Source organism: Stenella coeruleoalba, assembly GCF_951394435.1.
Source record: "Stenella coeruleoalba genome assembly, chromosome: 6".
Lineage (NCBI taxonomy): Eukaryota > Metazoa > Chordata > Mammalia > Artiodactyla > Delphinidae > Stenella > Stenella coeruleoalba.
This window is the reverse complement of record NC_137151.1, coordinates 90,427,339-90,453,438: the sequence shown is the minus strand read 5'-3', so window position 1 is coordinate 90,453,438 and position 26,100 is coordinate 90,427,339. Positions and strand designations below refer to the sequence as shown.

General features: G+C 35.9%; 1 protein-coding gene across 7 annotated transcripts in view; it reads left to right on the top strand.

Moving 5' to 3' along the window:
- The window catches only part of SF3B1 (splicing factor 3b subunit 1), a 62,310-nt gene extending 37,846 nt beyond the window's left edge, over positions 1-24,464 (top strand). Inside the window, exons 4-26 of one of the 7 annotated variants that reach the window (XM_079924638.1) lie at positions 666-770; positions 1,144-1,258; positions 3,097-3,176; positions 4,150-4,320; positions 8,238-8,475; positions 9,606-9,818; positions 10,074-10,195; positions 11,882-12,079; positions 12,172-12,273; positions 13,790-13,969; positions 14,659-14,745; positions 15,105-15,375; positions 15,666-15,811; positions 15,920-16,066; positions 16,208-16,333; positions 16,792-17,013; positions 17,303-17,485; positions 17,573-17,684; positions 19,163-19,283; positions 19,604-19,735; positions 20,931-21,203; positions 22,627-22,843; positions 23,127-24,464. In XM_079924638.1, coding sequence (XP_079780764.1) covers positions 666-770; positions 1,144-1,258; positions 3,097-3,176; positions 4,150-4,320; positions 8,238-8,475; positions 9,606-9,818; positions 10,074-10,195; positions 11,882-12,079; positions 12,172-12,273; positions 13,790-13,969; positions 14,659-14,745; positions 15,105-15,375; positions 15,666-15,811; positions 15,920-16,066; positions 16,208-16,333; positions 16,792-17,013; positions 17,303-17,485; positions 17,573-17,684; positions 19,163-19,283; positions 19,604-19,735; positions 20,931-21,203; positions 22,627-22,843; positions 23,127-23,285 — 3,720 coding nt within the window. In that variant the 3' untranslated portion in view covers positions 23,286-24,464. The other 6 variants (XM_079924639.1, XR_013828781.1, XM_079924640.1 and 3 more) reach the window with 6 other exon arrangements.
- The last annotated feature ends 1,636 nt before the right edge of the window (positions 24,465-26,100 follow it).

The following is a 26,100-nucleotide window of genomic DNA, read 5'->3' as shown; positions in this document are numbered from 1 at the left end:
GTTAGAACTTTTTTTTTAAGAAAAATTTTAAAGTTCCAAAGGCAAAATTTCTAGAAGCTGATCAGTCTTATATTTGCATTATCGTACCTTAATGGTAAGAGGCAGTGATGGCTCTGTGTTCCAGACGCTGAGCGGGAAGTTGTCATTTCATTTTTGAATAAAATTAATGAGCTGTTAAGATCTTGAGATCTATCCATTGTTGCACTTCTTACCTTAGTAAAATAATAATATAACATTGTTCTGTTTAAACGTACTATTAGGGAAATAAATACATTTACAATTAATTACATTTTACTTGTTTCTGTGGTTAAATCATGTTTTTTAAAAAAGTTAAAAAGACAAGGAAACTGGAGAGTTCTAAATAAGCTGTTTGTATTTTCCAAATTTGAAAACAAATTTCATCATGCGCTCTGTGAGAAGATGAAATGCTCAGGTTTTTCTAGTCCATACCTACTTTATTTACAGAAAGGATTCCTTGTTTAGTATTTTTAAAAGAATATAGAGAACTAAATTTCTTTATTAACTTTTTGAGTTGAAAAAAAAACCTAAGTGTTAACAAGTTTCATCACGTTGTCTTTTGATTTCATATTGAATCTTTGTGTGTTCTTTCTAGTTTTTAAGTTCTGACGTTTTTGTTTGTGGCTTTCTGGGGGCATTCGTTGCAGGATGACGATGACTACTCATCATCTACAAGTTTGCTTGGTCAGAAGAAGCCAGGATATCATGCCCCTGTGGCATTGCTTAATGATATACCACAGTCAACAGAACAGGTGATTTTTTTTTTTTTTTTAAGTCAAAACCAAAGTTTATTCAGCTAAAGAAAACTGAACGTCTTAATTCCAATGGAAAGTCACATATTTTAGGAATCAAGTTATTACAGTGTCTGAGGAGAGTTGATTTGGGAGAATTAGAAATAGTAGTTTATTTCAAAAAGGTGATCATTTCATGAAGGATTGAACTATGGAAATTGTCTCATTTCCATATGCCTTATTTTTTCACATTAGCATTTATCTGAAAAATGATACATAATATTAGGTATTTATTAAACATTTTTACATGTTTTATAATGTTCTGATTTTTGTGTGTGACATTCTCTTTGGTTATTTAATAAGTGAGTGTTAAGTGAGACATACCTCTTTTCAGTATGATCCATTTGCTGAGCACCGACCTCCGAAGATTGCAGATCGGGAAGATGAATACAAAAAGCACAGGCGGACCATGATAATTTCCCCAGAGCGTCTTGATCCTTTTGCAGATGGTAATTCTTTCCCACTTTTCTATAAGTATTCAGAAATTTATTTGTGTTAAGTTGTCTTTAGCCCTTTGATTTTTTTTGGCATGCTTATGAATTTGCTTTTCTTTTTAAAAATCCCCCTTATAGATTTGTATAGATTTGGTTGAAGTCACAGATGCCATATTCTTCATCTTTATAATGCCAGTTTTCTTTCCAGGTAGAAGGACAAGAAACTAATGAGCCAATGCCATAGAAACGCAAAGGGTTAAAGGTTTTTCTTTTACTTTTGTTTTGGGTACGCTTTCTTTACTTTGAACAAATGTGTTTTTCTGCTCAAAATACTTTCAAATTATTGAAAGTTTTCATTCCAAGTCTTAGATTTTTAGGATTGTTACTTTTGAGAAACTGTTTCCACATTAGAGCTCCCCTCATATTGCTCTAAATATAGTTTAGTAAATGCACCTACTTTGCTCTAAGCATACTTAAAGTTAAAACAAAAGTATGTATACAAAGACTTTGATATTTTTAATAGTTGGAGTCTGTTTTGCTAATTTTAGTGTGCAGGTCAGCACAAGGGGCATAGTGAGCCTGATGGAAGCTTTCCTCAGGTGAGTGAGTTTCAAGATCAAAGTTAGGTGCCTGTTTCTTAAAATTAGATTCTGCTGCAGGTTTACAAATTAGACTTTCAGCCTGCATGAATTAGTAGGGATATTCTTTTTTTTACTTGCATAATTGTAATTGATTTAAACATGTATGTCAGAATTCACAGGCCCATACTAACTGTCCTTAATTTCTTTCCTACAGCAGTACTGCTATATGCCAGTCCTGTCTGCATTCTTAAGGGTGCAGTTCAACACATCCTCTCTAGATTATGGTGAAAAAGTATTCCAAAGGAAGTCTTATCAGAGATAGTGTCAGAAAGAATGACACTACCAATTGGGCATGATCTTCAGCATAGGAAATGTCTTAGACCTTTATTAGTTTTTCCTAAATTGTGATGCTATACTACTTGTATAGCTAATTATCACATTTCTAAAACGTAGTGTGCCTCTGTGAATCTTGTTATATATTGTTTGGGCTTCTTTAAGATATTTTGAAGTTTGAAAAGCAAATACTGAAACTTTAACCAAGAGACTAACACATCTCTTTGTACACCACTTTTTTTCTGTATGCATCATAATAACTGGTAGAAGTAATATATTTCAAGTAATATGTTTCCAGTTGTTATTTATACTTTCTGAGAAAATAAAAATATGTTTCTGGGTCAACAAAAAGTAAAAATCATGAAGCCCTTTTTAGTAACATGACATCAGAATAAGATTAGAGGTATATTTTTAAAAATCAGATTTTCTAAACTATAACTGTTTTAGAACATTGTATGAAGAACTTATCTAGTCATAGTTACTTGTAGTCAGGATTTTAACAGCTTGCAACAGGTAATGTTTTGAATATAAATATCTTTCCAAAGTGTTACTAATGGTAAAGAGATAATTTTCTAGGCTTCTATTCTGCTGCTTGAAGTCAGAACTGCTGATGGAGACAAAGGCACGAAAGTGTACGTATTCCGGATTAGCAACCCAGGAACCCATCACTTCTGAAGACTCTAAACTGTGCTGTCATTTTGTTTTTATATGCATTAAAATATTTGTTTTAAACTGCTGTAGATATGTTTGTGTTCAAACAGGTTAAATTGATCAGCAAACTCAATAAAAAGTAAGATGTGTAATTATTAAAGTTTTCCATCAAAAAATAAATTAAATGATTATGGAATAATGTAATATTAGAGCAGGGAAGATAAATCAGTTGAACCTAATTATCTTTTATTTATTGTACTCTTGTCCTGTTGCTGTTCTTTTCTGCAGGAGGGAAGACCCCTGATCCTAAAATGAATGCTAGGACTTACATGGATGTAATGCGAGAACAACATTTAACTAAAGAAGAGGTCTGTGAACCTGCTTTTTATTTTAATGGTGTTGAAAGAATGTAAAGAAAGTTGAGATTAAGAGACTTTCATGTTTCCTTTTTATTTGCTGCACAAGTAATATTTTAACATTATTAATAAAAATTAAGTTGAGAAAGAACCTTATTCAAAATTCTAACACCTCCCAAATTAAGCTTTTCATATTTCTATACTATCCTTTTCTAGGGCCTGGCCCCTTGGCCACATGTATATGCATATATATCTTACAGTGGATATATCTGGGGGTGGATTGATGGTGTGTGCCTGAAGTCAGTGTGTAAGGGAAAAGTCAAAGAGTAAAATCATTTTTTGAAAAGCCTCTAATTCTTCCATAAAATTTAGTTTGAATATGGGTGGAGAATTCTAACGAATTCCTGCTGGCCTGCAGAGATTGCGGTGTTTTGTTCTAATAGTTAATTTTCATAACTTTATTATAAATATATAATAGATTTGTTTGTTGGATGAATTAAATGCGGTAATGGAACCCTACTTTAAAATCATAGGCTAAATAAATGTGTATTTTTTGTGACTATATTATATATAATATTTCATAGTTATAACAAAATTTTGAAAATTTCACTTTTATTGCTTTTCTAACTTATTACATAGTCTTAATTACTATTTATATGAGTTTTATGTAAAACTGTTTTTCATTGGAAGCATTTTGGTTCACTACCATTGACTGAAGATTTTACTTCATTAAGTGTATATAAAGCAGTGCGCTCTACGTAATAAATTCTGTATTTGCTCATTTTATATACTGTGCGGAAAGACAGTATATAAAACTTGAAAATACAGGAAAGAGAGGGAAAATAAGGAATGGGTCCACCAGTAGCATAGAAAGGAGAATGAGTGAAAAATAAAATGGCATTATATAGAAATGACTCTGCTAATGATATAAGAATATATTGAAAATGTTTTAAAGATGCTCACTGTTTATTCAAATATTTTTCAGAGAGAAATTAGGCAACAGCTAGCAGAAAAAGCTAAAGCTGGAGAACTAAAAGTCGTCAATGGAGCAGCAGCATCCCAGCCTCCCTCAAAACGAAAACGGCGTTGGGATCAAACAGCTGATCAGACTCCTGGTGCCACTCCAAAAAAGCTATCAAGTTGGGATCAAGCGGAGGTAATTTCTTTTTTTTATTTTTTATTATTACTATTTTAAATTTATTTTTCTCATGGAATATATTAGTCTGCTTTTGTTGACACAACAAGATAACCACAGACTGGGTAGCTTAAACAGAAGACATTTTCTCACAGTTCTGGATCAAGGTGCCAACCGGGTTAGTGTCTGGTGAGCGCTCTCTCTCCGGCTTGCACACATCTGCCTTCTTGCTGTGTCCTCAAGAGGCCTTTGCACATGTGGAAAGAGCGAGGGAGCTCTGGTGTCTCTTTTCCTATAAGGACACCAGTCCTATCAGATTCATGTCCAACCTTGTGACCTCATTTAGCCTCATTACCTCACTAAAGGTCCAATCTCCAAGTATAGTTACAGTGAGGATAAGGGCTTCGACATGACTTTTGGTGGAGACATAGTTTAGTTCATAACATGGGGTAAAGGAATGTTCCTTTTGGAATATTAATTATAGATATGTAAGTATGTCACGTTATGTGGAGGTTGAGTATAACAGTGGTCTTCCTCATTTTTTAGATGGATTATTTAAGTCTCTGACTACAGGTGTCAGATACATAATGCTACTGCGTTTCCTTCATCAGTTGATTTTCCTAGAAACTTTTTTTTTGGTGGTAAAATGTATATAAAATTTACCATTTTTAACCATTTTTAAGTGTACAGTTTGGTGGTATTGATGACACTGTGTGTCAAGTACCACTATGATTTATTTTCAAAACTTTTTCATCACTTCAAGGAAACTCTGTGATCATTAAGCAATAACTCTGTCCTCCTCCCCTTCAGATGACTTTTTTATGCTTTTCTCTGTGAAACCTGTAGTACCTCCTTAGCTGCTGCTTTTTTTGGGGGCGGGGGTGGTGGTTCGCGGGCCTCTCACAGTTGTGGCCTCTCCTATTGTGGAGCACAGGCTCCGGACGTGCAGGCTCAGCGGCCATGGCTCACGGGCACAGCCGCTCCGCGGCATGTGGGATCCTCCTGGACCAGGGCACAAACCCGTGTCCTCTGCATCGGCAGGCGGACTCTCAACCACTACGCCACCAGGGAAGCCCAGCTGCTTCTTTTTTAGTTTATGACTTTGCTCTCTCTTTCCCTCTCACCCCAAATAAGAACAATTAAAAAGAAAAAAGTATACATATTCCCACTGTGAAATCTACTGGTATGCCTGTATATGTTCTCATCTTTGCTTTTCCTTCTCTTATAATGTGAACTATTGGTACAGGTTGACCATCTAAAGCTAACCCATCTGCTTATGTGCCATTTCCCATCTCTTATTACTCAAGGACTCTCATGTAACATCAGTTTTTTTCTCTGTACTCTTGGTTATTATCATGAGCAAACACATTTTACTGATCTTCATCTTTAAAAACAAAAAACAAAATACCACAAGAAATCTTCTCTTGACCATAACTTCCCCTTCCAGCTACCATCCCATTTCTTGCTCTTTTTACCACAAAATGCTTTGAATGAGTTGTGTATCTATACTTGTGCTCTGGTGCTTTTGCCTGCACTGCTCCACCAAATCCTCTTTTGTCAAGATGACTTAACCTCCTCATTGCTAAATCCAAAGATAAGTCTCAACCCTCATATTACGCAGCATATCAGTAGCATTCGACATTCTTTGATACCCTCTTAAACCAAAAAAAAAAAAAATTATTTATTTATTTACTTATTTATTTATTGGCCGCGCCTCATGGCATGTGGGATCTTAGTTCCCCAACCAGGGATTGAACCCACGCCCCCTGCTTTGGAAGCACAGTCTTAACCACTGGGAAGTCCCTTGGTACCCTTTTCTTTCCTAGCCTCTGAGCTTCAGTCTTTCTTGATTCTTGTAATACTCACCTCAGTGACTGCTGCTTTTTAGTCTTGTTTGCTGGATCTTCCTCAGCTTCCTAAAATTTGGGGTACTCTAATGCTAAGTCCTCAGGTCTCTTTTGCATCTAAACTAACTCCCTAGGTTCTCATTCCTATCTTTACATACTATATTTATAAGACAGCTCCCAAATTTACAAATCCATCCATACTTCTCTGTTCTTCAGACCTGACACATTTATATTGATATGTATTTGATAGGCTTTTCAGAATCAGTATTTATAATAAAATTGATTTTCTGTACTCACTCCCTCCAGCCTGCTCCCATGTCTATTGGCTCAAACCAAACCCTTAGAAATCATTTCAGGGTCATCCTATACTCCTCTTATTCTCTTCCCTGGCATCCTATCCACAAATGCATTTTGTTGGCCCGACCTTTAAATATATTCAGGATCTACCCACTTTTCATGACCCCACCACCCTAGTCTAAGTCATTGTTGACTCTAGCATAGGCTACTGCAGATTTATTTACAAATAAGGAAAAATGTGTCAGGCCATGGCATTGTTTTCCCAAACCCAGAATTGAGATACACTAAACCTAGCACATAATTTCCAAACAGTTTAGTTTTAGATCTTGAGGAGTCTCCATTTGCTTGCTGATATATGAGAGGATTTGGTTCTGTATAATATGTTATTACTAACTTAAATTCTGTGGTTGATATTCACTGCAATTTTAAAAACTGACATTCAGTGCAAATTTTAAAAACAGAGAAAGAGAAACTTGTCCTTTTGGTATCTGTTTAACTGAAAAGGAGACCCAAGAGTTGATGTCTATCTCATAAAAGCTGTAGAGAGTCAGACCATGTTTTCTTTCACACTTCTCATTTAACACAACTCCATCTTAATTATGATTGTGGGAATTACAGCGGATACTAGGAAACATCTTTTCCTACCTGATTGAGCAGGAAGAGCAGTGGCTGAAAATGAGACTTTTGAACAATTTATGTTCTTTACTCATCTAATTGAGAATTTCTCAACCCTGAGTAATATATAGAATCTTTTTTTTTTTTTTCTTTTGCGGTACGCGGGCCTCTCACTGTTGTGGCCTCTCCCGTCACGGAGCACAGGCTCTGGACGTGCAGGCTCAGCGGCCATGGCTCATGGGCCCAGCCGCTCTGCGGCACGTGGGATATTCCCGGACTGGGGCATGAACCCGTGTCCCCTGCATCGGCAGGCAGACTCTCAACCACTGCGCCACCAAGGAAGCCCTATACAGAATCTTTTGAAAGGAAGAAATACTGAGTCTTATTTGCAAACATAAAGCTAAATAGAACTCTTGGGTTGGATAGAACATCCAACTTTAAAAGAAATATGTGAAAGTATACTACAAAACTTACAGAATTATTTAAATACAGATTTTGTTTTGCTTCACTAATTCACCTGCTGTTTTTGATATGATATTGTCTGCACTCTGCAGGTTCTTTTGCTTTCGTACTGTCTGATGTCCTACATTGCTCACTACTTGTCTCTATTCAACTACCATGGAACCTTCAATCATTTAAGTCAACTTCTAATCTTGCCAGCATCAGAGCAATAGTATTATAGATGTGATTCTAAATATAACCTCTTCTCAGGGATTTGAAATAATGTCACAGTATCTAGTTATAATTACCCAGGTGATCCAAAACATGCTTAAATTAATTAAACACACACAAAATTGAACAAAAACAAAAATATTCTTAGTGGGAACTCATGAGTCTCTGTCTCTAAGACCCAGTTTTGAGATGTGCTGATATAATTAAAGGTGAAATTCTTGAGATCTTGACAGAGAAACCTTAATGTTTTCGCAAAGTTACGGAGCCATTAGTGGCGTAACCAAAATACATTGTTTTTTAAATTAGGGCTTTTTTCATTGCTCCAAATTAAATCTTTAAGTTATTTTTTGTCATAAACGTATTTGCTAGAAAGTAGGTATCTTTTAAGCAGAAGGATAATCTATTCTCTTAATCATGAACTAAAACATTTAATTTTTTTTGTTTGCTTAGCAGGTTTTCTAATTTTTATGTGGGTGTATGAAATAAATTTTTTTTTGCTCTGTTAAGACCCCTGGACATACCCCTTCCTTAAGATGGGATGAGACACCAGGTCGTGCAAAAGGAAGTGAGACTCCTGGAGCAACCCCAGGCTCAAAAATATGGGATCCTACACCTAGTCACACACCTGCGGGCGCTGCTACCCCTGGACGGGGCGATACACCAGGCCACGCGACACCAGGCCATGGAGGTGCAACTTCCAGTGCTCGTAAAAACAGATGGGATGAGACCCCCAAAACAGAAAGAGGTACTTCTAGTGGAGTTTGGGTGTGTGCTTGGGTAAAATGCTGATTTGATGAGTGGTATGTTTATGGCCAAAATCTGTTCTCTCTGGTCGTAGGAAGACAGATAAATAAACAGATGCTTTTGGGACAGGTAAAGAACTGAGCAGATGATATACCTAATTCTTTTCCCTTCTTGAAGAGGTTTAAGATTTATTTTAGGAAGAACATTAGAAGAAAGTAAAGTTTGTATGCCATAATCTCTTTTTTATTGTAGTATAATATATATAACATAAAATTTATCATTTTAACCATTATAAGTGTACAATTCAGTGGCATTAAGTATATTCACAGTGTTGTGCAACCATTACCTTTATTCATTTCTAGAACTTTGTCATCATCCCAAACAAAAACTGTACCCATTAAGCAATAACTCTCCATTCTTACTTCTCCCAGCCTTTGGTTACCTCTCATTTACTTTCTGTCTGTGTAAATTTGCCTAAATACCTTGTTTTTTGTGTAAACTCTCTAAAGCTGTATTTCATTAACTGTTTATGAGGTTAGCGTTGGGAAGTTAAGATTTAACATTACATTTGCTATATTAAAATTTTATAAAGAATTTTTAATGATTGGGCAGAGTGCTTAACATGAAATGTAGGGAATTCCCTGGTGGTCCAGTGGTTAGGACTCGGTGCTTTCACTGAAGGGGCCCGGGTTCCATCCCTGGTCGGGGAACTAAAACTAAGATCCCACAGGCCGCATGGCGCAGCCCAAAAAAACCCGGAAAAAAATACAATGGATGAGAGAGGCAGTATAGAATTGTACATGCAGAGTAATCTCACTCCATGGAGAAATGAAAAGTGGCCCAAGATACATAAAGTGGCTGTCTATGGGTTGTATGTTGTGGGTAGTTGAAAAAATCCTTTGCTCTGTTTTCCTGTTCCTCGATGGTTATCATTTATTGTTTTTGTAATCCGTGGAAAAGATACAGTCAAGGAGAATAAATATGAAATGAAACATTAAAACTTAAATGTGTCTCCATTTTAGGAATATCCTGTTTCTGAAATTGATCAGTTTAAGTATATTAGTTGTCTGAAAATAGTCATTTTTTGACAGTGGTTAAAATTTTAGGCTTATTCACTCCTTTTCTTTAAAGATACTCCTGGACATGGAAGTGGATGGGCTGAGACTCCTCGAACAGATCGAGGTGGAGATTCCATTGGTGAAACACCAACTCCTGGAGCCAGTAAAAGAAAGTCACGTTGGGATGAAACACCAGCTAGTCAGATGGGTGGAAGCACTCCTGTTCTGACCCCTGGAAAGACACCAATTGGCACGCCAGCCATGAACATGGCTACCCCTACTCCAGGTAGAAACTTTATCATTGGAAATAATTTTTTCCCCTTGTTAGTATTTTGAATTTTTTCTTTGTGGTTTTTCTGTGTGCCATTAATGCCTATTTTTAGCAAGAATAACAGGATGTAAAAAGAAGTCTTGGTTTGAGTTTATAATATAAACAATTAAATGTTAGAATGGATTTTAACTATCTTATATCCCAAGGATCTGTGTAATGATAAAAGTCTTGCACTACATAGATTGTTACAGAAATTTGCTTTTTTGCTAGGTCACATAATGAGTATGACTCCTGAACAGCTTCAGGCTTGGCGGTGGGAGAGAGAAATTGATGAGAGAAATCGCCCATTGTCTGATGAAGAATTAGATGCTATGTTCCCAGAAGGATATAAGGTAAAAACAGTGAATATGAGTGTGGTGGTTTTTAGGATAGAGATTTTTTTTTGGCCATGCTGTGTGGCTTGCAGGATCTGAGTTCACCAACCAGGGATCGAACCTGGGCCCCGGCAGTGAAAGTTCCGAGTCCTAACCACTAGACTGCCAGGGAATTCCCTGGATTTTAATTTAAATATTCTTTGAAAATACTAACTGGTCAAGTTTGCATTGGCCTTGCTCAAATTTACTACTGCTGTTTCATTCTTTAGCTGTTTCCAGGTATATTTCATTTCCAACATTAGATCATGGTTATTTTACTTGGTGTCTCACAAAATCTTGTGTATTTAGTTCATGGGTTGCCAGTGGACACGAAGAATGTTATGTTCTCTCTTTACCATAGCAACTTGAAGTTCATTTTGAACTATAAAATCGTCTAGGTACCTGTTACTCAAGGACCTTTTGCTGGTCTAAAAGTGGTCATGTAGCTGATGTTATAACCAGGGCTGGAACCTAAGTCATTTGATGGCCTTTACAGAGCCTTTTCTGCCAATGCCTATTGCTTTTTTAACAGTTTTTATGTATGTATTTCCCCCTACCCCCTCATTAGGTTTGTATTAGAGTATTTGTTTCAAGTATGCATGAACTTACTGCTTTATAACTTCTTGTACCCTCCGTGTAATGCTGTGGGTATAGTCACTCTCCAGCCTACTATTGACTGGCTAAGTGTCTGTTACAATTGCATTCATTGATTGGTTTATCAATAGGAGGGGGAAAATCCTCCTTTGTGAATCTTTTTTTTTCTAATACAAGTTTTTTTCTTTTTTTTTCCTAAGAGGATAGTCATTACATCTTTTTAAAATTTATTTATTTTTGGCTGCATTGGGTCTTCATTGCTGCGCGTGGGCTTTCTCTAGTTGCGGGGAGCAGGGGCCACTCTTCGTTGCAGCGCATGGGCCTCTCACTGCGGTGGCTTCTCCTGTTGCGGAGCATGGGCCCCAGGTACACAGGCTTCAGCAGCTGCAGCACGTGGGCTCAGCAGCTGTGGCTCGCGAGCCCTAGAGCACAGGCTCAGCAGCCGTGGCGCAGGGGCCCAGATGCTCCGCGACATGTGGGATCTTCCCAGACCAGGGCTCGAACCCGTGTCCCCTGCAGTGGCAGGCGGATTCCCAACCACTGCGCCACCAGGGAAGCCCTCCTTTGTGACTCTTGAGTGAATTTTTTGGGTTTAGTCAAATGTTGTGTATTTACAGGGCTTTGGTGAATATTTTGGTTGTAGTTTTTATGCAGTCACTCATTTTTGTAGAACGACTTAAATATTAAGATTTGTTTTTGTAGAGATTTACATGAATTTTTAATTTATTACTAAAATATAATATTTTATACATTATGTGCACTTTGAGCTTATTTCAATTTATATGACATTGGTTCACCAACATGTTTATATAGACTAATGTTTGAAAGTGATCAGAATTTGTAAGCCCACTTTGTGTATCCTCATTTCCCCCTACTTCTAATACACTTAATTTAAATTTGATGAGAAATAGTAATACTTGTGTATTTTAAACTTATAAATAAGATAGAAAAATGGGATTGTTAATTCTTGCCTCTAAGCAAAAAGCATCTTAACTGCAAATATTGTTCATTTTTGTTATTATTTACTATGTAAAGTTAAGAAAATCCTAAACTGTCTTTTAACTGTATTAGGTACTTCCCCCTCCAGCTGGATATGTTCCTATTCGAACTCCAGCTCGAAAGCTGACAGCAACTCCAACACCTTTGGGTGGTATGACAGGTTTCCACATGCAAACTGAAGACAGAACTATGAAAAGTGTTAATGACCAACCATCTGGAAATCTTCCATTTTTAAAACCTGATGATATTCAGTACTTTGATAAACTTTTGGTAAGTGATAATACCAGAAATAAAATATTACTTTTTATTTAGAAGTTACAGTATCTCCACTAACCTTTAAACTTTTTACTTTTTACTGTTAGGTTGATGTTGATGAATCAACACTTAGTCCGGAAGAGCAAAAAGAGAGAAAAATAATGAAGTTGCTTTTAAAAATTAAGAATGGAACACCTCCAATGAGAAAAGTAAGTACCAGTTTATTAAATCATCATGTTCATTATAATTTTAGAGATTCTCCATTTTATCATCAGAGCCTTTAAAATATGCTGAAGATTCTAATACGATTAGTGGAATTATGTGGGGTATTGTATTAGTATCATATGTGGCTTGAAGATGGTTGATCCTTTAGGAGAAGTTAAGGAGTTTTATATTATACTCTGTGACTCTTTCTATTAAATTACCCTTTTTTAAAATTTATTTTTTATTGAAGTATAGTTTACTTACAATGTTGTGTTAATTACTGCTGTACAGCAAAGTGACTCAGTTATACATATATATACATTCTTTTTCATATTCTTTTCCGTTATGGTTTATCACAGGATATTGAATATAGTTCCCTGTGCTATACAGTAGGACCTTGTTGTTTATCCACTCTATATATACCAGTTTATATCTGCTAATCCCAGACTCCCAGTTCAACCCTCTCCCACCCCTCTCCCCATTGGCAACCACCAGTCTATTCTCTATGTCCCTGATTCTGTTTCTGTTTCATATATAGGTTCATTTGTGTCATATTTTAGATTCCACATGCAAGTGATATCATATGGTATTTGTCTTTCTCTTTCTGACTTACTTCACTTAGTATGATAATCTCTAGTTGCATCCATGTTGCTGCAAATGGCATTACAGTAAGTCCCCTACATACTAATGAGTTCCGTTCTGAGGGTGCATTCATAAGTCCAGTTTGTTCTTAAGTCCAACAAAGTTAGCTTAGGTAACCCAACTAACACAATTGGCTAGTTATGTAGTACTGTACTGTGATAGGTTTATAATACTTTTCACACAAATAATACATAAAAAACAAAAAATAAAGCAGTTTTAATCTTACAGTACAGTACCTTGAAAAGTACAGTAGTACAGTACAATACCTGGCATACAGAGGCATGTTTGCATCTTTGAAAGTTCACAACTTGAAGGTTTGTATGTAGGGGACTTACTGTATTTTATTCTTGTTTATGGATGAGTAGTATTCTGTTGTATATATGCACCACATTTTCTTTATCCATTCATCTGTCGATGGTCATTTAGGTGTTTTCCATATCTTGGCTCTTGTAAATAGTTCTGCCATGAACATGGGGAGGGGTGCATGTATCTTTTTGAATTATATTTTTGTCCAGATATATGCCCAGGAGTGGGATTGCTAGATCATGTGGTAACTCTATTTTTACTTTTCTGAGGAACCTCCATACTGTTTTCCACAGTGGCTGCACCAACTTACATTCCCACCAACAGTGTAGGAGGCTTCTCTTTTCTCCACACGCTCTCCAGCTTTCAGTTACCCTTTTTGAATTAACTGAAAACACTGAGCCTTTAGCCCAAGAGTTCAGACTTCAGAGTAATTTTGATGGGAATGAACTCATGCTATTCTATGTAAGGTGTCTGAAGTTTACACTAAGATATTCAGTTACAGAAAACCGTGGAGTAATTAATTGGCTCATGCTTATAATAAAGAAATATGCCTATTACTCTTTTCTCTTCCAGGCTGCATTGCGTCAGATTACTGATAAAGCTCGTGAATTTGGAGCTGGTCCTTTGTTTAATCAAATTCTTCCTCTGCTGATGTCGCCTACACTTGAGGATCAAGAGCGTCATTTACTTGTAAAAGTTATTGATAGAATATTATACAAACTTGATGACTTAGTTCGACCATATGTGCACAAGGTTTGTTCTCAATTTGTGTTTCTAATGGTTTGATTTTATTTATTTATTTTATTTATTTATTTTTTTGGTTTGATATTTTTTAAGTAAAAGGAGTTAGTGGATTTTTTTGACCAGCTTATTATTAGGTATATTTGTGAAATTTAAAAATTCTAAAAAAGTAACAGCTGATGTTACACATTCACAATAAAAAGGGAAATTTCAACCCCTTTAAAGATATTCAGTTAACCAATGTTAAATTTACATGCCCTCCCAGACCTTTTTCTTTGCACAAGCATACATACACAAATACATGTGTAAATAGATGTAACTTTTTGTCATCTTATATAGTGGGTTCATATTATTCATATTTTAAAATTTGCTTTTATTGATATTAGAATGAGAAAATGTATGTTTCTATACCATGCCATTTACTACTAAGAAGCATCTTTTTGCTGATGGTAATTATGGTTTAGAATTGTAAAATGCAGATGGGCGTGTGTGTGTGTGTACTGTGTGTATTTTATAGTCTGTGTAGTTAACAGTGCTCCCAAATACTCATCTTTATGTGGGGTTTCAACTTGTGTGATTAAAATTCTTAATTTGTCCCTTGATTAACAAAGTCCTGGTAATTATAAATTCCCTTACATGTACTGTTACTTGAGCATTGCATCAGTAATTGCTGTGAAAATGTAGCTCCTTCTCTTTTTCAGATCCTGGTGGTCATTGAACCATTGTTGATTGATGAGGATTACTATGCTAGAGTGGAAGGCCGAGAGATTATTTCTAATTTGGCAAAGGTATTTATGTTTCTGGAGAAGAAAGTTTTATATATGTTGATAGGATTATTTGATTTTATTATTTTTTTAGTTTATTTTTTTTTTTTTGCGGTACGCGGGCCTCTCACTGCTGCGGCCTCTCCCGCTGCGGAGCACAGGCTCCGGACGCGCAGGCCCAGCGGCCATGGCCCACGGGCCCAGCCGCTCCGCGGCATGTGGGATCCTCCTGGACTGGGGCACGAACCTGTGTCCCCTGCATCGGCAGGCGGACTCCCAACCACTGCGCCACCAGGGAAGCCCGGATTATTTGATTTTAGAATGGAATGATTGAGGGTTAATGTTATCAACTCATGACTGTTGCTTTTTTCTTAAACTTTCAGGCTGCTGGTCTGGCTACTATGATCTCTACCATGAGACCTGATATAGATAACATGGATGAGTATGTCCGTAACACAACAGCTAGAGCTTTTGCTGTTGTAGCCTCTGCCCTGGGCATTCCTTCATTATTGCCTTTCTTAAAAGCTGTGTGCAAAAGCAAGAAGTCCTGGCAAGCAAGACACACTGGTATAAAAATTGTACAGCAAATAGCTATTCTCATGGGCTGTGCCATCTTGCCACATCTCAGAAGTTTAGTTGAAATCATTGAACATGGTAAGTTGTAGTATAACTGTCTTTTGTAAGACAGTTTCCTGAAATTTAGGCTACTGATTCTTGGAGAGAGAAATGGAAGGTAAACTACACAAACACCATATAGTTTATGATTGGATTTGTAATATTAGCTGCTAATAGGCTGTGGTTCATACTGGCTTTTGCCTAATTTTGTCTAATGGGAACAGATTCTGCAACTTGACTAAATGGCTAGATATGTTTCTAGAATCTGCATGATGCTATGGAAGTTAGGTAATGTTGCTTAGTTAAAACCTGTGTTTGGTTTTTTATAGGTCTTGTGGATGAGCAGCAGAAAGTTCGGACCATTAGTGCTTTGGCCATTGCTGCCTTGGCTGAAGCAGCAACTCCTTATGGTATCGAATCTTTTGATTCTGTGTTAAAGCCTCTATGGAAGGGTATCCGCCAACACAGAGGAAAGGTAGATTTACCAGTTTGATTTCATTTTTCTTTTTATTTCTACTCATTGAAGTTCAAGTGACTTAAAGCTAATTTACTAAGTATATATATATTTTTTATTTTAAAATAGGGCCTGGCCGCTTTCTTAAAGGCTATTGGGTATCTTATTCCTCTCATGGATGCAGAATATGCCAACTACTATACTAGAGAAGTGATGTTAATTCTTATTCGAGAATTCCAATCTCCTGATGAAGAAATGAAGAAAATTGTGCTGAAGGTAATTGTTGCAAATTGTTGCTGTTCCAGATTTGTTAATCTAAATGTGTTTCATGGTTCAAAGAGAATTTTATATCATTTTAAAAAAACTTGTGTATTAAACCAGGACTGTGATTACTATTATTATTTTTTAACATTTTAGGTGGTAAAGCAGTGTTGTGGAACAGATGGTGTAGAAGCAAACTACATTAAAACAGAGATCCTTCCTCCTTTTTTTAAACACTTCTGGCAACACAGAATGGCTTTGGATAGAAGAAATTACCGGCAGGTAAGCTTTTATCATAAAATAGTTTCAGAAATTCTTTCAACTGATCCTTTAGTCAGTTTGAATGCATATTACATAAGTTATTTTTTGCCTTGAGAAACTCACAGGTTGTTTGTGTTTGATTGTGAACGGAGATGGATTTTAGTCAGCCAGTTAACTTCCATTTTGCTTTTGTATTCTAGGATAGATAGCCAACTATAAATTGACATTTTTGTCTAGTAAATGAACTGCTTAATCTGGCTAGGTGAAGCATGAATACAATCGTAACCTTAAATCTCCTTGACTTAGACTCATATTTAAATGTTTTTGGCCACCTTTTTCTTAAAGTTTTAATAGTAGGAGCCATCTGTCCTCAGCATGCTTACTAGCTAAATAGTATCTTTAGAATATTCCATTTTCATGATGTCTCTTTATTTCCTTGGAAAAGCAGTAAATTAAATGATTTCTCCTTCTCTTTTTAGTTAGTTGATACTACTGTGGAGTTGGCAAACAAAGTAGGTGCAGCAGAAATTATATCCAGGATTGTGGATGATCTGAAAGATGAAGCTGAACAGTACAGAAAAATGGTGATGGAGACAATTGAGAAAATTATGGGCAACTTGGGAGCAGCAGACATTGATCATAAACTTGAAGAACAACTGATTGATGGTATTCTTTATGCTTTTCAAGAACAGACTACAGAGGTAATGATACTAATTATTAGGCAAGTTGCCACTGACTTTCATATTTGTAAAACATATTTTCAAGTAAATATTATCACCAAAGAGTAATTAAATTTGAAATAATTTTTAAATGTTCATGTTCTCATGCAGTTGGCTACAAAGAAATACTCTTCTACCTCAAATTTTTAGGTTAGATTTTTGGAAACGGAATATAATTATATTTCAACTGTTTAGTCACAAACTGAATTCTTGTTCACATTGAATGTAGGTTTTAAATTTAACTTGGCTTTTTTTTTTTTTTTTTTTTAAGGACTCAGTAATGTTGAACGGCTTTGGCACAGTGGTCAATGCTCTTGGCAAACGAGTCAAACCGTACTTGCCTCAGATCTGCGGTACAGTTTTGTGGCGTTTAAATAACAAATCAGCAAAAGTTAGGCAACAGGCAGCTGACTTGATCTCTCGAACGGCTGTTGTCATGAAGACTTGTCAAGAGGTAAACTTTTATATCAGATTCTTATTTCTTCACCAAAAGGAGTAATGTAAACAGTAACATTTCATCATCATCATTTTTTTATTACAGGAAAAATTGATGGGGCACTTGGGTGTTGTTTTGTATGAGTATTTGGGCGAAGAGTACCCTGAAGTATTGGGCAGCATTCTTGGAGCACTGAAGGCCATTGTAAATGTAATAGGTATGGAATTTGTTGGTCATGTAAGAATTTTTTGTTTTGTATTTTAAAGTTCCTTTGGTATTTTGAAAGTAAAATAGAGAATCCTATTTAGGAGTTGACTAATGAATGTCTGATACTTTTTTTTTAACCACTGAAAATTACAGTTAAGTTGGGATGTCACAAGAATCTTATCTCCCAAAGTCTATTTATATTTTACTTTAAAAGAAAGAAAGAGGGCAAGTTTAGGACCTGCAAGAGAGGAGGAAGTAGTCACAACTCAAAAAACTTTGAAGTCATGGGATAGAGGGCCCTAAAAAAATTGTGTGTCACCTGAAATATATGGGAGAGGAGGTGGTGGGTGGAGAGAACTCTAAAGTTTTATATATTTATTCAACCTTGAATTAGTAAATGGTTATGGTAGGTTTTCCTGCTTGCTATTAAGTTCAAGGAACAATAACCAGAGAGAAAAGTGAATTGATCAAGTGACCTCATTTTTATTTAAATCCAATTCTTTTAAACTGTCCTTTCAGTTCTTTATCCAAAGTTAAAACAGAGGTGTATTACAAACGCTCTTGGGTGTGGAGAACAAAGCTTTTCCTCTTTAAGGGCATTATGATGGAACAAACAAATGGTCTCCTGTTTTATCCTTCATTATAAGTGAATGTAACGATTGCAAAAGTAACTTCTACGGAGTTTAGAGGGACAGAAATAACCTATCAAGAGGTCGAAATAGCTGGCTGTGATAGCCACTATTTTTCTCATTTTAGTAAGGGGTTTTTATACAGTATAGGAGGTCTTCAAACCATCGCATTTACATATAATCCCCAGTTCAGCCCTTTCCTCTCTCTCTACTTGGAGATACTTGCCAAAAATCAGTTACTTGGCCACTTGTGGGGCTCTGGTTTGCAGGGAATTGTAAACCATATTGTTGGTCAGAGAAACATGGGAAAAGCAATGGAGAGAGAATCAGAGCAAGCAGTTCTAGTTAGAGCAAGAGCCCCTGCCAGCTGCCTCCTTTTTTCTCTCTTCATAGGTGTAAATACCATCCAAGTATGCCCTGCATTGCAGGGAGACTGGAGATCTGTTTGTTTTGCAGTTAAAGGGTAAGGGGGCCCTTTCTGGAAAATTTTGCTTTAATTTACATGTCTACCTCTGGCTTATATTGTTGTGTATGGCCGGAACATAAGCTGTCCCCATATTTAAATGTCAGTGTACAAATACATTTCAGAACCAAATAAAACTTTTTTTTGTTGTTGAGTATCCATCATTCTTTAAATCACTTCACTAATTTCTTTCATTTTTATGCATAATCAGAAGTTGTTAATAAAAAGTTAAAAATTCTGCGTTTGATCTGAAGCTGGGGCTTTTTCTTTCCATAGGCAGCTGTAAGTTTGTATTTATGCCTAGTCACGTATATTACATTGTTAAATAAAAGGTAAAATGAACAAAGGTTGCAGTTCACGTGTTAATTGATAGTGTGTTTGACTTCTGTTAAATAGGTATGCATAAGATGACTCCACCAATTAAAGATCTGCTGCCTAGACTCACCCCCATCTTAAAGAATAGGCATGAAAAAGTACAAGAGAATTGTATTGATCTTGTTGGACGTATTGCTGATAGGTAAGCAGATGACCTAAACATTTTAATAAGCAGTATTGTGTTTCACATTTAGCCACTTTTATTCACTTTGCAAATTTGCTTATTGTTTCTAATGTAAGTATATATGGTCAGGCTAATATTTCAGTAATATTTTCCAATTTGAATGGTAATGAGGGAGTGGCAGTATATTTTTAAAACTAAACCATCCTTTCTGAGCAGTAATAATAATTTTATTTAATGCTTAAAATGAATTGGTAATCATGTTTTGAGAACTGAATTTGCAGATTTACCTTTTAAAACTTATTGTTACAAAAAATTTAACTTTTTTTTTTTTAAACTAGGGGAGCTGAATATGTGTCTGCAAGAGAATGGATGAGGATTTGCTTTGAGCTTTTAGAGCTCTTAAAAGCTCACAAAAAAGCTATTCGTAGAGCCACAGTCAACACATTTGGTTATATTGCAAAGGCCATTGGGTGAGTATTATTTACTTCTGTGTATTTTTTTTTTTTTTTTTTTTTTTTTACTTTGTAATAGACCCATTGTAGTGTTAAAAGGTGTTTCCATTTCTGTAGACTCTCTTTTAAGGCAAGGTATGAGTAATGCAGTTAGAATAGACTTTATTTATGTTTTTTAGAATAGACTTCAACCACTGACCTTCAGTTTTTGAAATGTTTTCTTAAATGTTAAATTGAATTAAAATAGATGGAACAGTTTAAAATTTCATTTAGTCACACTTCACTATTTTCAGAAGAGGGAAACAGTACCATTTCAGAATAATTTCAAATTTTGTTGGTGCTTTTAGGATATTGCTTAAAATATTAAGGCCAGTTCTTAGTAAAACAATTAACATAATTCAGTTTTCATGTTAATGCTTTATGTGTTTTAAAAATATTTTTCTAAAATTAATCCACAGACAACTGAATGATAGCTATTTTATTAGATAACCTATGGTTATTTGCTTCTGCTCCACCAGAACCAAACTAGAAGAAACAGTCATTGTAGAAAATGAGATACTTATGTATATGTGGCTTAATAACTAAATATTTTCAAGCAATAAAACGTAACAAAAGTTGGATTATTTAATTAGAGTCTCCCCACATGCCTTTTGGTAGCAATAATATTTTTTCATCTGTGATGTAGTTAAGAAGTTGGCAATGAATAGCTGTTGTTAACTTTTTAGTTCCTGTGTCCCTTTAAATTTGTGGTAGAATAAATGCTTAAAGAAGGAGAATAAATGTGGTAAAGGTGTGTGGGAGGGAGGATTTTGGAAAACAGATTTTGTGTGTTGTGGCATTGGAGACCACAGTTTATATACTACTTTAAGGTTGCCTGCTCTAGTGGCCATGTTCTGACCACTCAAAGAATTATTCAGTCTAAACATTTAATGAAATTTCTTTTTGTTTTAGGAAATATACTAAAGACTGTAAATTATATTTGAAAATGAAGCCATTTGAATTTTTTCATTAAAATGAACACTTTAATTTAAATGAAGTTCTTAAGTAGAAACCGTAATGCCAGTGACTTGAAAGTATTGCATTTTAGCATAAAATTACTAAGTTCCCAGTAATTACTTAGCATGAAGTTCCATTCCTTTGATTATTTTTCTTCCCTCCAAAAAAATTTTGACTTGTAAACTAACAGTTTGCTGACACATTTATTTTTTTCCAGCCCTCATGATGTATTGGCTACACTTTTAAACAACCTCAAAGTTCAGGAAAGGCAGAACAGAGTTTGTACCACTGTAGCAATAGCTATTGTCGCTGAAACATGTTCACCCTTCACAGTACTACCTGCCTTAATGAATGAATACAGAGTTCCTGAACTGAATGTTCAAAATGGAGTGTTAAAATCACTTTCCTTCTTGTTTGAATATATTGGTGAGATGGGAAAGGACTACATTTATGCTGTAACACCACTCCTTGAAGATGCTTTAATGGATAGGTAAGTGACTTGAACTAAATGCAAGAAAATAGTTATAATTCTTCTTTTATTTTAGAACTTATGGAAGTAATTATTATATGACCTATTTGTTGTGATGTAGTTAAAGAAGGGACTATTAGTCTGGATTTTTATGAAACTATAAATAAATTAGGACTATTATCTCTAAATAAGATAGATGCTATAGTGGTTCCCCCAATTTTTTTTCCAAGTGCCCCCTCCCTGTTTTAATAGCCCCCCGCCTTTTGGCCACACACATAGCTCACAGGATCTTAGTTCCCTGACCAGGGATTGAACCTGGGCCCCGGCAGTGAAAGTGCTGAGTCCTAACCCCTGGACCACCAGGGAATTCCTGATCAACTTTTGTTTTAAAAATTAAAGTCAAATATAATTAGAGGAAATGTTGAGCATGAGCTTGTCGGTATGGCAAAGAGACCCGATCTTTTTAGCTTTTTGTTACGGCAGATGAAGCAGAGGTTTCTATAAGGCTTTTGAACTACTGAACATAGCCTGCCAGAGCCACACTATTCCCACTGCAGGCCCCCAGTTATTCAGGTGGTGACCACTGATAAAGTACTGCTTGAAGTGATTGATAGAGTCCTGATACCAAGAAACATTACTTTAGTTGGGAAATTTACTAAGGGGGAATACAGCTTCACTTCAGTCTATGCCTAATAGATTATTACAATAAATAAGAGAAATAAGGATGCTAGTAACTAAGTTCAGATGTTTTTTTCTCTTATACCTTTAAGGTACTCTTCCTGCCTTTGAGGGTAAAGAGTGTGAACTTGTTTTTATGCCCTTCATAGACCCGTTATCTGATGCTTGTAGTCAGTTGAATAATTGTGGAATAAATAACTCAATGACTTGTCATAAACATAAGTTCATTTAAAACATGGGAGGTGATAAGAGTTCTTATTTCTGGCTTTGAAAAAATTATTGGTCCTTCTCTTCCTTTCCCTAAATTGAGTTCTTGAATGAACCTTTAAAAAAAATTGACAAGGGAAGAGATTTAGTCTCAATTTAGTTATCTGTTGTATTGAATTACTTTCAAAGGTTTTAAGTTTACAGAATTTAAAATGAGATATTACTGTTAATCATTCGTATGTAAGAGTCATGTGTTCTCTCTCATTTTTAGTAGCATATAAAATGTACACTGTGCTCGGCTTTCTTGCTTATATTACTTTCAAAGAAAAGTATGGTTTATTTTTGAGCCAGAGTGAGGTTTGAGTCGTTAAAGCAAAGTTCTCAAGTAGAATCATTAGTCACTCTAAAAGCATTCTGTATCAGATACATAAGGTGTGGGGATGACTCTGCATCCATTCCATGCACTGAATTTGTGATTTAGTTTCTAACGGGCAGGCATATATCTTCTGTGAAACTAAGACTGTATCTTAACAAAGAGCTTTCTCCCCCTCTGTTACAGGGACCTTGTACACAGACAGACGGCTAGTGCAGTGGTGCAACACATGTCACTTGGGGTTTATGGATTTGGTTGTGAAGATTCACTGAATCACTTGTTGAACTATGTATGGCCCAATGTGTTTGAGACATCTCCCCATGTAATTCAGGCAGTTATGGGGGCCCTGGAGGGTCTGAGAGTTGCTATTGGACCATGTAGAATGCTGCAGTATTGTTTACAGGTAGGTCAAAGATTTTTAAAAGAGTACTCATTGAAAAAAGTAATTTTAGTTGAATTAAGTCACTGTTCCTAATTATCGGTAGGGTGTGTTTTTGCCATACGGGAGAACAGTTGTGAGGGGAGGGAGGGAGGATTAGATTTTGTCTTTGCCCTCTGCAGTTTTGTGCAATTGCCATCTTGTTTTCTCTCTCAAAGGGAAATGCTTGCAACCATATCTTTATGGTTTGTTAGTTGTGTTAAGGTTGTGTGTTTCTTGAAGTAATGTAGCCTTTTAATTATTCTAGGGTTTGTTTCACCCAGCCCGGAAAGTCAGAGATGTGTATTGGAAAATTTACAACTCCATCTACATTGGTTCACAGGATGCTCTCATAGCACATTATCCAAGAATCTACAATGATGATAAGAACACCTATATTCGTTATGAACTTGACTATATCTTGTAACTTTATTGTTTATTTTGTGTTTAATGCACAGCTGTTTCACACCTTAAACTTGCTTCGATTTGGTGATGTAAACTTTTAAACATTGCAGATCAGCATAGAACTGGTCATAGAGGAAGAGCTAGAAATCCAGTAGCATGATTTTTAAATAACCTGTCTTTGTTTTTGATGTTAAACAGTAAACGCCAGTAGTGACCAAGAACACAGTGATTGCACACACTATTCTGGAGGGCTTTCATTTTTAATTCATCTTTATGAAGATTTAGAATTCATTCCTTGTGTTTAAAGGGAATGTTTAATTGAGAAATAAACATTTGTGTACAAAATGCTAACTTGTGTGTGTTTTTTGAACATGACTTGTAAAATACGGAACTTTGATAAAGTACTGGTTTGTGTAGAATAAGTGGCTTTATATCATTTTCTGTCACCTGGTTTATAGAAAGTAGCAGAATACAAGTGATATAAAGTGATGGCATCTTTGTCAAAATTCCATTGTTCTGTTGATAATGACATTGAGAAGAGTAGCTTTGGGGGTGTTCACCTCAAACTAGTACAACCCTTCCATCACCATAGAAACTATAGCATCTTTGCTGAACTGTCTTGAATAATATTATTTTGCACTTACATAGCGCCTTTCATCTCTTGATTTCTCAAAATGCTTTATGAACATGCTTAAGGGAAGTGATTCAAGTCATATCCAACTCTTGATGATTCTGTGTAGAACGTGGGGAAAGTGTCTTTACTTTAAAACTGCCTTGTACCTATTGGGAGTGAGGCTACTACCTAAGTAATGCTAGTTAGAATAAGACAATCTTTGGGCTCTTTTCCCATGTCATAAGCCACTATTCAACAATATATTTAGTAAATACCTGTTAAGCACCTACTGTATACCAGCCAGTGTGCTTAGTTGTAGGGATGCAAAGGTGCTTTTGACATGCCCCTTGCCCTTAAGAAATGCAGTATAATGGAAAAGGGGAGACATCTAGTTACAGATTAGTTATGTACTGATACTATACAATGGTAGCAGCTGAAATGTCTAGGTTTGCTTAGTTTTGCATTTAGTAATCAGATAATGAATTGATCTGTAGGTGTCAAGCATAAACTGAAATGCCATTTAAATCTAGAGGAACCAAGCATTAAGGCAGTAATTTTTTATATATAATAAAGTATATCTTCAGTTTTCCCTAATTTTCTGGCCAAAAATTTCTTAGTCCTTCACTTCCCATAGCTGTTTTATTTTGTCTCCTTATGTAATAGTATTGAATACTTCTGTGCAGTCTAATGGGAAATGAGCTTCTGCAGCAGCCTAAGCATAGGATGACTCTGCCACAGTAAGTAAAACCAATCTACTGAGACTAGGAGGTTTATTGATTGAACTGTTAATACTTAGGGCTCCCTGTTGTGGAGGCTTACTTGAGAAACAGCTTATAATTGGCTCACTTGTACAGAATTGATATTGAGCATTAGCTGACCCTCCAGGCAGAATTTGTAACTCGTTTCTTGTGTGACATAACTTTGTGACAACATGGTAATGTGTACTAAATTTCCAAAATTATCTTTTTAGAAGTTTTTGTAATAATAGCCCCCATACAACGTTAAATCTTGCTTTTCTCTGTATTCGATGTCAGATGACCTTCAGTAATTACTAATCATGAAAATTGAATACAATGGATTTCAAAGGGAAAATTTGGTTTTAAACCAGTCTTGGGGAAATTTAGTTACATTTTCGCTTCAGGTACTTGTATAACTTGAATTTGCTTGGGCCCTTGCTCTTTATGTAAAACATCTGTGCTTTGTAGTGGCAGTGTGGAGCAAAGGAGGCTTTACCTGTAAGTGACTTTTTACTGATACAAATTTGAGGACAGAGAGGTGAGGCAAATACTGAGGCCTACGATCTTGAAAGTTGGGACCAAATCGAGGCTCAGAAATGTTTGGATTATTTTACATACTTACTTGAATAAGGAAAGCATTTTGTGAGGTACTCATGTGAAAGACGCTATGTGAAGTTTTAACTATCTTTCAAAGACTTCTTCTTTCGCACTTTCCTTTGGTGTTTCTTAAAGCCAGACTTAAGCAGGAAGAAATTAATGTTCTTAAGGGGACAGTAGGTGGGTCTTTCTGTGGGCTTTTGCTGGTTTTTCTGTGGGCCCTCTAATGGAAATGATCTCTTTGGCTGTTCAATTTTTTTCTTATTGTATTTTTTAAATTTGTTGTATGGTGCCCTGTGAGCATCAAGTACCACCAGATGAATAAAACTTCTTATATCTAAAGTCTTAGAGCAGTTTTTAATCTTAGTTGACTTTGTATTGTTCCTGTACTACACTCTGTTGTGGTTGTGCCATTTTAATAATATTGAGCTCTTTGGGTGGTTTTCCAAATATGGGAACTTAGTATGGAAAAACCGAAGAACTTTTTCTTTAAAAGAAACTGAAGAAGACAATTGCAGTCATGTAGGCTCAGTTGTTGGGTTCTTTGGTGTTCAATGCTTCTTAAATCCCACAAGGTTACATAAAGCAGGAACTACAGCTGTCACAGGGGTTTTCAACCTTGGCATTATTGACATTTTGGGCCAGACACATCTTCATCGTGGGTCACTGACCTGGGCATTGTAGGATGTTGAGTAGCATCCCTGACTACCCAGTAGATGCTAATAGCACTCCCACCCCAGTAGTGATGACCCAAAATGCCTCCAGATATTGTCTCATGTACTCTGGAGGACAAAAGCTCCCTAGCTTGAAAACCATTTTGAAACTTGTTTAAGCAGGACTCAAATATGTCTGGTAAACAACAAAGCATGATGTAAAAAGTGTTTCATTTT